The following is a 14,797-nucleotide window of genomic DNA, read 5'->3' as shown; positions in this document are numbered from 1 at the left end:
TATTTTTCTGCTTGTTCTGGTGTCACTAGGAAAATTTGTTTCATGTCCATCACTGAGTTTATCAATCAGTTAGGAGCTTTATTTTCTATTTCTATGTGATACCTACCTTTCTGTATTTGTTGGTCTGGAGATTTCTGCTTTCTAATTAACAATAGTCTTTCAACAGTTACCAGCCTTCAATTCCCAAACCACACTTTCACGGCCAATATTAAGTTAATAGGCATGTGTTCTTGAAAAGAGCCTTCAGAGGGAGCACAGAGCTCCATGAGGAAATATTTGATATCTCTGCGGGAGTCCCTGCAGTCACTAGTGGCCCAACACAGATGATATAGAAATAGCACTTGGCTCATGAATAATGAATAAAAAAATAACAGTTTGTTGTCAGAGGACTTTCTTTTTTTTTTTTTTTTATTATACTTTAGGGTTTTAGGGTACATGTGCACAATGTGCAGGTTTGTTACATATGTATCCATGTGCCATGTTGATTTCCTGCACCCATTAACTCGTCATTTAGCATTAGGTGTATCTCCTAATGCTGTCCCTCCCCCTTCCCCCCACCCCACAACAGTCCCCGGAGTGTGATGTTCCCTTTCCTGTGTCCATGAGTTCTCATTGTTCAATTCCCACCTATGAGTGAGAACATGCGGTGTTTGGTTTTTTGTCCTTGCGATAGTTTACTGAGAATGATGTTTTCCAGTTTCATCCATGTCCCTACAAAGGACACGAACTCATCATTTTTTATGGCTGCATAGTATTCCATGGTGTATATGTGCCACATTTTCTTAATCCAGTCTATCGTTGTTGGACATTTGGGTTGGTTCCAAGTCTTTGCTATTGTGAATAGTGCCGCAATAAACATACGTGTGCATGTGTCTTTATAGCAGCATGATTTATACTCCTTTGGGTATATACCCAGTAATGGGATGGCTGGGTCAAATGGTATTTCTAGTTCTAGATCCCTGAGGAATCGCCACACTGACTTCCACAATGGTTGAACTAGTTTACAGTCCCACCAACAGTGTAAAAGTGTTCCTATTTCTCCACATCCTCTCCAGCACCTGTTGTTTCCTGATTTTTTAATGATGGCCATTCTAACTGGTGTGAGATGGTATCTCACTGTGGTTTTGATTTGCATTTCTCTGATGGCCAGTGATGATGAGCATTTCTTCATGTGTTTTCTGGCTGCATAAATGTCTTCTTTTGAGAAGTGTCTGTTCATGTCCTTTGCCCACTTTTTGATGGGGTTGTTTGTTTTTTTCTTGTAAATTTGTTTGAGTTCATTGTAGATTCTGGATATTAGCCCTTTGTCAGATGAGTAGGTTGCAAAAATTTTCTCCCATTCTGTAGGTTGCCTGTTCACTCTGATGATAGTTTCTTTTGCTGTGCAGAAGCTCTTTAGTTTAATGAGATCCCATTTGTCGATTTTGGCTTTTGTTGCCATTGCTTTTGGTGTTTTAGACATGAAGTCCTTGCCCACGCCTATGGCCTGAATGGTATTGCCTAGGTTTTCTTGTAGGATTTTAATGGTTTTAGGTCTAACATATAAGTCTTTAATCCATCTTGAATTAATTTTTGTATAAGGTGTAAGGAAGGGATCCAGTTTCAGCTTTCTACATATGGCTAGCCAGTTTTCCCAGCACCATTTATTAAATAGGGAATCCTTTCCCCATTTCTTGTTTTTGTCAGGTTTGTCAAAGATCAGATAGTTGTAGCTATGCGGCATCATTTCTGAGGGCTCTGTTCTGTTCCATTGATCTATGTCTCTGTTGTGGTACCAGTACCATGCTGTTTTGGTTACTGTAGCCTTGTAGTATAGTTTAAAGTCAGGTAGCGTGATGCCTCCAGCTTTGTTCTTTTGGCTTAGGATTCACTTGGCGATGCGGGCTCTTTTTGGGTTCCATATGAACTTTAAAGTAGTTTTTTCCAATTCTGTGAAGAAAGTCATTGGTAGCTTGATGGGGATGGCATTGAATCTATAAATGACCTTGGGCAGTATGGCCATTTTCACGATATTGATTCTTCCAACCCATGAGCATGGAATGTTCTTCCATTTGTTTGTATCCTCTTTTATTTCATTGAGCAGTGGTTTGTAGTTCTCCTTGAAGAGGTCCTTCACATCCCTTGTAAGTTGGATTCCTAGGTATTTTATTCTCTTTGAAGCAATTGTGAATGGGAGTTCACTCATGATTTGGCTCTCTGTTTGTCTGTTATTGGTGTACAAGAATGCTTGTGATTTTTGTACATTAATTTTGTATCCTGAGACTTTGCTGAAGTTGCTAATCAGCTTAAGGAGATTTTGGGCTGAGACAATGGGGTTTTCTAGATATACAATCATGTCATCTGCAAACAGGGACAATTTGACTTCCTCTTTTCCTAGTTGAATACCCTTTATTTCCTTCTCCTGCCTGATTGCTCTGGCCAGAACTTCCAGCACTATGTTGAATAGGAGCGGTGAGAGAGGGCATCCCTGTCTTGTGCCAGTTTTCAGAGGGAATGCTTCCAGTTTTTGCCCATTCAGTATGATATTGGCTGTGGGTTTGTCATAGATAGCTCTTATTATCTTGAGATACGTCCCATCAATACCTAATTTATTGAGAGTTTTTAGCATGAAGGGTTGTTGAATTTTGTCAAAGGCCTTTTCTGCATCTATTGAGATAATCATGTGGTTTTTGTCTTTGGTTCTGTTTATATGCTGGATTACATTTATTGATTTGCGTATGTTGAACCAGCCTTGCATCCCAGGGATGAAGCCCACTTGATCATGGTGGATAAGCTTTTTGATGTGCTGCTGGATTCGGTTTGCCAGTATTTTATTGAGGATTTTTGCATCAATGTTCATCAAGGATATTGGTCTGAAATTCTCTTTTTTGGTTATGTCTCTGCCAGGTTTTGGTATCAGGACGATGCTGGCTTCATAAAATGTGTTAGGGAGGATTCCCTCTTTTTCTATCGATTGGAATAGTTTCAGAAGGAATGGTACCAGTTCCTCCTTGTACCTCTGGTAGAATTCAGCTGTGAATCCATCAGGTCCTGGACTCTTTTTGGTTGGTAAGCTATTGATTATTGCCACAATTTCAGAACCTGTTATTGGTCTATTCAGAGATTCAACTTCTTCCTGGTTTAGTCTTGGGAGGGTGTATTTGTCAAGGAATTTATCCATTTCTTCTAGATTTTCTAGTTTATTTGCATAGAGGTGTTTGTAGTATTCTCTGATGGTAGATTGTATTTCTGTGGGATCGGTGGTGATATCCCCTTTTTCGTTTTTTATTGCATCTATTTGATTCTTCTCTCTTTTCTTCTTTATTAGTCTTGCTAGCGGTCCATCAATTTTGTTGATCTTTTCAAAAAACCAGCTGCTGGATTCATTAATTTTTTGAAGGGTTTTTTGTGTCTCTATTTCCTTCAGTTCTGCTCTGATTTTAGTTATTTCTAGCCTTCTGCTAGCTTTTGAATGTGTTTGCTCTTGCTTTTCTAGTTCTTTTAATTGTGACGTTAGGGTGTCAATTTTGGATCTTTCCTGCTTTCTCTTGTGGGCATTTAGTGCTATAAATTTCCCTCTACACACTGCTTTGAATGTGTCCCAGAGATTCTGGTATGTTGTATCTTTGTTCTCGTTGGTTTCAAAGAACATCTTTATTTCTGCCTTCATTTCATTATGTACCCAATAGTCATTCAGGAGCAGGTTGTTCAGTTTCCATGTAGTTGAGCGGTTTTGAGTGAATTTCTTAATCCTGAGTTCTAGTTTGATTGCACTGTGGTCTGAGAGACAGTTTGTTATAATTTCTGTTCTTTTACATTTGCTGAGGAGAGCTTTACTTCCAACTATGTGGTCAATTTTGGAATAGGTGTGGTGTGGTGCTGAAAAAAATGTATATTCTGTTGACTTGGGGTGGAGAGTTCTGTAGATGTCTATTAGGTCCACTTTATGTAGAGCTGAGTTCAATTCCTGGATATCCTTGTTAACTTTCTGTCTCGTTGATCTGTCTAATGTTGACAGTGGGGTGTTAAAATCTCCCATTATTATTGTGTGGGAGTTTAAGTCCCTTTGTAGGTCACTGAGGACTTGCTTTATGAATCTGGGTGCTCCTGTGTTGGGTGCATATATATTTAGGATAGTTAGCTCTTCTTGTTGAATTGATCCCTTTACCATTATGTAATGGCCTTCTTTGTCTCTTTTGATCTTTGTTGGTTTAAAGTCTATTTTATCAGAGACTAGGATTGCAACCCCTGCCTTTTTTTGTTTTCCAGTTGCTTGATAGATCTTCCTCCATCCCTTTATTTTGAGTCTATGTGTGTCTCTGCACGTGAGATGGGTTTCCTGAATACAGCACACTGATGGGTCCTGACTCCTTATCCAGTTTGCCAGTCTGTGTCTTTTGATTGGAGCATTTAGCCCATTTACATTTAACGTTAATATTGTTATGTGTGAATCTGATCCTGTCATTATGATGTTAGTTGGTTATTTTGCTCGTTAGTTGCTATTGTTTCTTCCTAGCCTCGATGGTCTTTACAATTTGGCATGTTTTTGCAGTGGCTGGTACCGGTTGTTCCTTTCCATGTTTAGTGCTTCCTTCAGGAGCTCTTTTAGGGCAGGCCTGGTGGTGACAAAATCACTCAGCGTTTGCTTGTCTGTAAAGTATTTTATTTCTCCTTCACTTATGAAGCTTAGTTTGGCGGGATAGCAAATTCTGGGTTGAAAATTCTTTTCTTTAAGAATGTTGAATATCGGCCCCCACTCTCTTCTGGCTTGTAGAGTTTCTGCTGAGAGATCAGCTGTTAGTCTGATGGGCTTCCCTTTGTGGGTAACCCGACCTTTCTCTCTGGCTGCCCTTAACATTTTTTCCTTCATTTCAACTTTGGTGAATCTGACAATTATGTGTCTTGGAGTTGCCCTTCTCGAGGAGTATCTTTGTGGCGTTCTCTGTATTTCCTGAATCTGAATGCTGGCCTGCCTTGCTAGATTGGGGAAGTTCTCCTGGATAATATCTTGCAGAGTGTTTTCCAACTTGGTTCCATTCTCCCCATCATTTTCAGGTACACCAATCAGACGTAGGTTTGGTCTTTTCACATAGTCCCAAATTTCTCGGAGGCTTTGTTCATTTCTTTTTATTCTTTTTTCTCTAAACTTCCCTTCTCTCTTCATTTCATTCATTTCATCTTCCATCAGCGATACCCTTTCTTACAGTTGATCGCATCTGTTACTGAGGCTTCTGCAATCTTCGCGTAGTTCTCGAAACTTGGCTTTCAGCTCCATCAGCTCCTTTAAGCCCTTCTCTCCATTGGTTATTCTAGTTATCCATTCTTCTAATATTTTTTCAAAGTTTTTAACTTCTTTGCTATTGTTTTGAATTTCCTCTCGTAGCTCAGAGTAGTTTGATCGTCTGAAGCCTTCTTCTCTCAACTCATCAAAGTCATCCTCCATCCAGCTTTGTTCCGTTGCTGGTGAGGAACTGCGTTCCTTTGGAGGAGGAGAGGTGCTCTGTTTTTTAGAGTTTCCGGTTTTTTTGTTCTGTTTTTTCCGCATCTTTGTGGTTTTATCTACTTTTGGTCTTTGATGATGGTGATGTACAGATGGGTTTTTGGTGTGGATGTCCTTTCTGTTTGTTAGTTTTCCTTCTACCAGACAGGACCCTCAGCTGCAGGTCTGTTGGAGTTTACTAGAGGTCCACTCCAGACCCTGTTTGGCTGGGTGTCAGCAGCGGTGGCTGCAGAACAGCGGATTTTCGTGAGACCACAAATTCAGCTGTCTGATAGTTCCTCTGAAAGTTTTGTCTCAGAGGAGTACCCGGTTGAATGAGGTGTCAGTCTGTCCCTACTGAGGGGGTGCCTCCCAGTTAGGCTGCTCAGGGGTGAGGGACCCACTTTAGGAGGCAGTCTGTCCGTTCTCAGATCTCCAGCTGCGTGCTGGGAGAACCACTACTCTCTTCAAAGCTGTCAGTCAGACAGGGACCTTTAAGTCTGTGGAGGTTCTTGCTGAGTTTTTGTTTGTCTGTGCCCTGCCCCCAGAGGTGGAGCCTATAGAGGCAGGCAGGCCTCCTTGAGCTGTGGTGGGCTCCACCCAGTTCGAGCTTCCTGGCTGCTTTGTTTACCTAAGCAAGCCTGGGCAATGGCGGGCGCCCCTCCCCCAGCCTCGCTGCCGCCTTGCAGCTTGATCTCAGACTGCTGTGCTAGCAATCAGCGAGACTCCGTGGGCATAGGACCCTCCGAGCCAGGTGCGGGACACAATCTCCTAGTGTGCCGTTTTCCAGGCCCGTTGGAAAAGCGCAGTATTGGGGTGGGACTGACCCGATATTCCAGGTGCCGTCTGTTTCCCCTTTCTTTGACTAGGAAAGGGAACTCCCTGACCCCTTGCGCTTCCCGAGTGAGGTAATGCCTCGCCCTGCTTCGGCTCGCGCACAGTGCGCTTCACCGACTGTCCTGCACCCACTGTTAGGCACTCCCTAGTGAGATGAAACCGGTACCTCAAGCAGAAATGCAGAAATCATCCGTCTTCTGTGTCGCTGGGGCTGGGAGCTGGAGACCGGAGCTGTTCCTATTCGGCCATCTTGGCTCCACCCTGGATTGAACCCTGTTCAGCGTGTCCCTTCCGGATTCCCCTCGGGCTCAGCTCTGCAGGAGTTGGACCGAAGCGTGCAAGGACCCGGAAAGACCAAGGTGTAGTGTCAGCCAGTTAGGTGGATACGTTTTGGTGTTGTAGCAGCCGATAGGGCTATAGCGGCCGTCCTTTCCTTCTCACTGGACGCGGCTTCTGTCTGTTGTCAGAGGACTTTCTAGTAACCTCTTCAGGGAGCCACCCTGACTCATCTCATAGGTACTGAGACTTCAGCTCTCCCCTTCTCAGTCAGCCAGAACTCCCATTTACTCATTCATTCATTCATTCATTCATTCATTCAACAGCCATCATTTACCAGCACAATGCTGAGGAGTAAGAAATACTTGAATTAGTAAGACACACCTCCTCCCTCGAGGATAATTAGCCAGTGGGGAAGAAAAGCACATGAACATTTGATTCCGATATCACGTGTTAAGAATTTTAATAGAGCCACATACAAGGTACAGTAGGAAAGCAGAAAGTGGCTCCTCTCACACCTTTTATGCCAGACTTAAAGGAGCCAAAGTCTCAGAGGGCTGAGAGAAAGTTTTTTGGGCTAAAGGGAGCCTGAAACTCATGGAACTCTTTGGATATTGTTTCTACCAGAAAACTTACTATAAGTTCCAAATAGCCTACCTTAGAAATGAACTTCTGGAACATGCTCCATTTGTAAATTGCATTCTTCATCCTTTAAGCATGTTTGTGTTCTCGGGTGTTTGAAAGACTCTGAGAAGTAGTTTAAAAATCATGGCCTAATTCTTACCCTTTAGCAATTTTCCAGGGTTTCCTCTATTTGACCGAACTTACTCTTACACCTTGAAAACCAATAAGATATTTCCCAGTGGTATCCTTATGTCTTCTGCTAACTAATCTGTCTGACAGGCCATCCATTCTAACAAAAATAGCGTATCATAATTATGTTTTCTGTTTTCACTGAGTCTCTCATTACCTTCCTCCTTTTAGCCATTAAATCAGTCAGGTAAAAGTGATAAAGCCCAAACCTGAAAACATAAAGATGAAAACAAAATTCCTTAGTCTTGCACTTTACTTGTGGTGTGATATTAGGCAAGTTATTCAAATTCTTTTGGCACCTCAGTGTACTCAGCTATGAAATAAGAATACTAGTAGGATTACTTCATAGTGGGTTTGCTTAGATGAGAATTTAATAAACAAACACACACAAAGCTCTTACGAAAATGCCCGGTAAATAAGAACTATTCAATAAAGTCAAAACTAATCATCATCATCATCATTAGTTAGTGAGAAGTAAAGCAAATGTAATAATTGCATTTTGTTTGCCATGGAAGCTTAGAAGGTGCTCATCCTGGTGCAAGCAGAGAGAGCTGGTTCTGGGTCCCAGCACCTGCGCCGCTGGTCAGGCCCTTTGGAGCCGGCCAGTAGCCTTACCTTCATCACCTCATTGTTCATGCCCTGCACAGCTATGTGGAGAGGCGCCATCATGTTGAAGTTTCGGAGGTTTGGGTTTGCTCCTCTGCTGAGAAGAAACTTAACGCTTTCAATTTGGTTTTTTTCTACAGCACAATGCAGGGGGGTATTTCCATAATCATCCATTTCATGCAGCACTAGAAAAATAAACCAAAATATGGATTAAATTTTGCTTAGACTGTATTCAACACATCCTGAGTGCCTATCCACTATAAAACTCAGTGCCAAGTGCAAATGAAATCAGCTGCATCTTTTTATGGAAACTAAAAACACAGCTTCAGTTCTAACGAAACATTTAATGGGCACCTAGGGGGGATATATAGAAGCATGAGACTGACTTTATGAATTGAGTTAAATTTCTATAGGTAGCATTAATAAGAAATAGATCCTCCTATTGCTATATGTTTTTATCTACATGAGTTTTGGGACTGTAATAAAATATTGGGATTATATAAAAGCAAGAACTATGTCCCAGGCACTCTGCTAAGTTCACATGACCATTATTTCATTCAAGCCTCCAATAGCCTGCAAAGTAACACCATGACAAATTTTCAGAAGAGGAAGATGTTGAGGTCCAGAGAGGTTAAAATTCTTGCCAACATCACAGAGCTAGTAAGGAAGTATGAAAGTTACCATACTTCTCTGAACCTCAGTTTTCTTGTATTCAAACTTAGTAAAAAAAAAATAAAAAAAAGTATATTCATATACCTACACACACACACAGGGGGAGAGAGAGAGAGAGAGAGAGAGAGAACGAGAGAGAGAGAGAGAGAGAGAGAGAGACCTTGCGATGTTGCAATGTTACTGGGACAATAATACTAAATCATGTCTCTAAAGATCACAGCAGAGTGCCTGGCCTGTAGCAATGGTTCAAAAAGTGTTAATGAGAAAAAAGACACACCACTAACAAACCACAAGACTAGAATTTGAGCTTGAGCCCCTGATGCCACAAGTGGTTTCCACATATTTCTACAATAGCATATATGGTACTATGTACCCCGTGAGCTCAGCATATATGTAATATGTCTTTGCATCCTGGAAAGTCCTATAGCTATTCTAAAATAGACATGGCTGTCTGCTTTATCAACCTTGTAAATTGGTGGCAGTATATCTTTATGTCCAGGAAAGGAGAAAAAGTATTTGCTCATAAATATGATTTGGAGACCATGTATGGTACATGGTACTTGGAACGATATAGCCATGTTTTCTGTTTCTCTCCTTTTTCAAATGTGTCTCTCCACTATTTCCTTTCATTCGTCTAAGTGTTTCATTCTAAACAACACACACACACATGCATGTACACATCCACACACACACATCTCTTGACCGTTCTGTCTGATCAAGAAGAATCACTCCATTCATCATTCCATTTGGTGCCAAACTTAAACAAGGATCTATACTTAGGAACTCCCATTCACTAATTAAATAACTTGAATTTGGCCTTTATCCTCATCACTTTTCAGAAATCATTTTTATTTTTATAGAGGTCACTGGACCCTTCTAATGTAGGGGCTTTATCGTGATCTCCTTCCTACTTGATCTCTTTGTGGCAAGGGCTCCTTCTAACTCTTCTGTCCCCATAACTTCACCCATGGCATGTGTATTTTCACTATCTTCATCTTTTTCTGGCTTTTCCTCTGCCATCTGTCTCTTGATGTTGGTACTCTATTCTTAGCTACCTTTGCTAGCAATTTTGTGATCCCCTAAAGGATTTTCACACATTGCCACTGTCTCAGTGACTTCCTATGCAATCATGCTCCTGTAGGCAGCCCCTTTCCTTCTACATTTCTGTTGTGTGCTGGATATTTCCAAGTGGATGTCCCCTGGGCCTTTCAAACTCACTGTGACCAAATCTCACACCTTCGCACTCACTTCCTTTCTGTTTTCTCATATTCCTCCTTTTGGCAGATGATTATATTATTAGCTTAATCTCCTAAATTCAAGAATTTCAAAGTCAGTTCTAACTCCCTGCCCCATTCTCTTCCCATTTATTCTGCTGTCGAGCGCTATTGACTTTACACACCAATAGCTCTTGAACCTCTCCCTGTCTCCTTTTTGTAGCCTCACAACCCTGGTGAACTCTTATCCTCTCTTTACTACCAAAATAGCTCTTTAGCTTGGCTTCCACTTCTAATCCATCTTCCACAATATTGACAGAATTATCTTATATAGCAAAGGTCTTATCACACCACTTCACTGCCTTCATCTCTGTGGCATCCACCTCCTTCATTGTCTGCAGTTGAATTTCTTAAACAAGGTAGAGTGTACAAGGCTGGCATCTGGAAAACATCACTGTGGGAGTATGGTACACCTTCTTGAGGTGTCAATTGTATTTAATGATGACAATTTAAATGTAAAATAACCTCAATGGAAATAGTATTAAAGAGTACATAAAATGTACATGCTTTCTTACAATCTATCTAAAAATTCAAATGAAGTCTGTGCCTGTTGTGGGGTGTCCTAGATCTCTGTAATATGCTTTGCAGTATTTCATTAGAAGAAGTTTAGGAGTGCTGGTGTGTAGGAAAACCCACAATTCTAAGTGAAATATATAGGCTCTTTATAATTGGCACTAATTACTCTTAAAAATCACTTCATTCCATTCTTTCTAGTTAATTGAATGGGATGAATGATTTCTGGAAGATGCATTGTAATATTTTGTTACCTTCCAAAGAGGAATCTCTGGTGATCTTCTCCATTAGCTCAATTTGGCCTTCTGCTGCAGCATAATGCAAGAAGAAGGTGTCCATATCGTCACATCTTTTTAATTTCTTTTGCTTATTAACGTTTTGTAATCCATACGCACTTCCTTCAAAAACCACCTAGAGGTATTTGAACACTGTTATACCAAACAAGCATACGTAAAACTTATGACTATAATCATTTTATAGCCTGAAAGAACTTATTATTATCCAAAACTATCATGCTTATAATGAGGTAAATATTTTTCTTGAAAAACACAAAATGTTTACAGACACAAAGAAGGTTTGAGAAAATGCCCCAAGATTGATCAATATATGAAATAAATTTTTTTGTCATGAACTCGTTCATATATGCTTAGAAATAAAGGCCATTCTTCCTCATTGAGAAGGAAATGCAGAAATCTTCCCCAAACAAATGATTCAGATACTTGCTTTAATTCCACCATTGACCATAACTAGTCACATATGCCACATGATAATATATGTCCAAACTCCAGTTTGTTATTTTAAAGATAACTAGAGCATTTCTCACTACTGAAAAGAAAAGCTATCAATGAAAATGAAGTATTAAGGTATTTAATGTATCCTTAATATAACTAAGAAAGGATTTAGAATATTAGGATTTATTCAGCAAAGGTCAGGTTGGAATAATAAAACTTAATTTCTTAAAATTTTGAACTTTAGTTTTTGCTTCTGTTATTACAGAATAGTACCTAACAAGTCACTCTTCTATGGTAGTCTCTTAAGTTGAGATGTGTTACTTTTTAACTAAAAAAAATTCAATTCCATATAAGCTACATATAACTTTAGTGACTACAGGATATGACAATAAGCATCCAACCACTTCCAAATTTACACATATTCAGTAATAAATTTAAAATGCGCTTCTTGCAGAAATAGGGTCTTTTTCCATGTCTCATCCTATCAAAGAAAGTGTTGGCCTAAATCTATTTGGAAGCATTTTGGTAGTTGAATTTGATATGCTCTTTGCGTAATAAAGGGATTATGCTGCCCACTCCCTAGTGCTGGAAAGAGCAGTTTAGGATGTCTGTTCAGTGATGTGCTGTCAGCACAAACCCAATTCCACACTCTTTAGAGGGAGTACTAGGTTCAGATGCTCACAAGGCACTATTGAATTCACAATGACAAAACAGCATCTAAATACTTTACATGAGCATATCAGATGTATTAGATCATCTCAATCAGTACCTGACGTTGTCAGGCTTTGAAGATATTTTTTAAAGTTCTGAAAGTAAGCCAAGGATGCCATTTAGACTAAATATATATTCATTTAATGTAGTTTCTTGTTGTCACAGGGTCACTTCAGATTCCTTTGGAATCTGAACTATATGATTAGATTCAGAACATAATAGACTAGATCACTTTTAGATAAGCTAATTCTAACTAAACCCTTTAAAACAGAGATATCAAATACATCTGTTTTAGGTTGCTTTAATGAAATACATATAAGTAGCAACGGGGCCAAAAGGTTGGAAACTAAGGTGAGAGATTACAAATGGAAAGTCAAATGCTAAACTATTCACTATCTTGAAAGAAAATAATTGGAAAAGGCTAAAAGCATCAGTCCAATGGTTCTTTTTCCACATTGTAAGTTTTCTATGATCCTTCAGTTTTGTTAGTGTTCCTGAGATACTGTGTATGTGCTGGAGAAAATATGTTATATAGCTTTTCTTTTAAATTAGGAAACCACCAAAAACCCTCTAGAGGTTAAAAAACCCTTCACAGTGTTATATATGTTTCTTTGTCATGGGTCCAACATGAGATTTTTACAAAATGATATGGAACTACCACAGTTAATGAAATAAAATATATAATCCTTCAATCTACAAACTCTATGTAGCTTCTAAAAGGCTTAAAAAACATAAGTTGCTCTACTTAGGTGATAAATCTAAATAAAGACTATTAGAAACATGAAGACAAACAATTTTCAGACTCGCTGCTAAGAAATCCTTCAGCAAATATCTCTAGAAAATAAAACCACATGGGTGATTTTAGAAATTTAAAATTTCTTCCTGTATCATATTAATTGTAAAGATACTATTCCAGTGGTTGAAAGCTATTCATGACTCAGTTCTCTGGAGTAAACCAAAAGACCACAGTTATCATGCTAACATTAAGAAGGACAAAAAATGTCTGTGGCCAAACTGGACATGTCAACAGACTCACTTTGGGAGGCCTGGCTAATTGGTGTGTGTGATTAACTATACATGCCTGACTCACACACACAATTGGCAATAGTGCCAATTCCTGCAACCTGCTTAGAGAGCAATTTGTCAATTTCTACCAAAATTAAAGCTGTACATACCTCTTGACCCTGCTAGGACTTTGACATACAGACATATCCATAAAGGTACCAAGGGACAGACAGACAAAGAAGCTACATCTACACTCACAGACATACTCTGTCACATGTGTGACAGCAAAACAAAACAAACGCAAAACACCTTAAGTGTCCATCACTGCAAGACTGGTTAAATAAATCATGATCTAGTCATACAGTGGAATATTAGGAAGCTGGTAAAAACAGTGAGGTAAATCTACAAGTGCCAATTTGAAATGTATTCAAAAATACATTTTGTGAGTAAATCAGAGTGGAAATCTGTGAGTTCTTTGCAAATAAAACAAGATCTATTAGCATGTGTGTTTTTGTGTAAGTATTTTTTTTTAACCTGGAAAATACTTAAGAAACTGTTAACATGGTTCCACCGTCGAAAGAGATTTGTGATGAGGGTTTGGAGAGACCTTTTTAATGATGTCTCAACATTTTAAAAGAGCCCCTTTCTCCTGCAGGGAATCTGATGAAATCCCGTGGTGGGTTCTGAGCCCCCAACAGCCTTTATCCCTTAGACTACGCCATCAGGTAGTAGCTAGTGCTGCCTTTAGGTCCGAGAACTGCATAAGTAATAGAAGTGCCCATCCTAGAGCCTCAGGTCACCCACCCATCTTCAAAAGGTCACCTCCCCCACAGCGTTTCCTGAAGCCCCTACCCCCTGGAGAAGGAATTTGCCACTCCTGCCTCCGTTTTATTGGGGACATTTTCTGCAACGCTTTATGTGCAGATAATTGGTTTATCTATTTCACTCTGTTAGACCAGAAGGCTTCTCAACCCCCAAAACTCTTAAATAGTTATCCAACCACTACCAGATACAATCATTCGGCTATTTGGTTCTAAACAAAATCTACGGAAAGGTCCAGGTGAAACGGCACACATTCCAAATTGTCCTGATTTTAGGCAGCTGCCCGATCTTGTGCCAGATGATACAAGTACTTTTTGAGTAGGTTTCCCTGGACTGCAGTTGCCCGTCCAGGAGCAAGAATTCGGTTGGACAAACAAGCAAACAAAGTAGACAAAGCAGGCGCTGTGTAAGCGCGTCATTAGTAGGGTCACTGGATTGTGCACACACCCCAAAGCTTGCAACCCCCATGCTTTCTCCAAACCAAGGGCTGCCCGCAAGGAAACCTCCAGCCGACCCCCGCCCGCACGTCGGAAACCCTCCAGACCCGCGAGCCCCCAGAGTACCTTAAGCGATTCCTTGCAATCCTCCGTGTCGTCCGGCACATCCTTATAGACAACGCCCTGGGGCTCCTTCTTTTCTCCAGGGCGCCACATCTTCCTCAGGCTGCGCTTCATGGACCCCGCCCCGGACGCCACCTGGTGCAGCTGCTCACCACGCTCGCAGGCACCTGGGGCGAGAGAGCGCTGTCAGCCCGCCAGGCCCGGGGTCCGCGCGAGCCCGAGCTCTCCCGCGCTGCAGCTCACAGGCAGCGAGAAAGTCGCTCTGCGGGAGTCCTGGAGAACTTCCGGAAGGAGTTCTCAGGCCCGCGCTACTTTTGTAGTGCAGGAAGCAGGCGGGGCGCGGAGAGGAGGTAGAAACGCAGACCTCCTTCGCAAAGAGGCCGGCGGCGCCGCGTCTGCCTTGGACTCGCCCCTTCAGGGACAAAGTGACTCGCCCGTCCCGCTGTCCTGCAGCTGCAGCAGCTCACTGACAGAGTCAAGCGTGTCAGGTCGGGGTGGATGCAGGGAATTTGTTATAAT

At 40.9% G+C, this 14,797-nt stretch overlaps 1 protein-coding gene across 1 annotated transcript in view; it reads right to left on the bottom strand.

Annotated features, from left to right (window-relative positions):
• The window catches only part of TRPA1 (transient receptor potential cation channel subfamily A member 1), a 60,673-nt gene extending 46,107 nt beyond the window's left edge, over positions 1 to 14,566 (bottom strand). Inside the window, exons 1-3 of the mRNA XM_032759581.1 lie at positions 14,282 to 14,566; positions 10,704 to 10,860; positions 8,000 to 8,175 (exon numbers count right to left, since the gene is read on the bottom strand). Coding sequence (XP_032615472.1) covers positions 8,000 to 8,175; positions 10,704 to 10,860; positions 14,282 to 14,392 — 444 coding nt within the window. The 5' untranslated portion in view covers positions 14,393 to 14,566. The remainder of the gene's footprint in view (positions 1 to 7,999; positions 8,176 to 10,703; positions 10,861 to 14,281) is intronic.
• Between the last annotated feature and the right edge of the window lie 231 nt (positions 14,567 to 14,797).

This window comes from Hylobates moloch, unplaced genomic scaffold (genome assembly GCF_009828535.3).
Source record: "Hylobates moloch isolate HMO894 unplaced genomic scaffold, HMol_V3 SCAFFOLD_9, whole genome shotgun sequence".
Lineage (NCBI taxonomy): Eukaryota > Metazoa > Chordata > Mammalia > Primates > Hylobatidae > Hylobates > Hylobates moloch.
The sequence above is the reverse complement of the archived record's forward strand: the minus strand, read 5'-3'. Positions and strand labels throughout refer to the sequence as shown.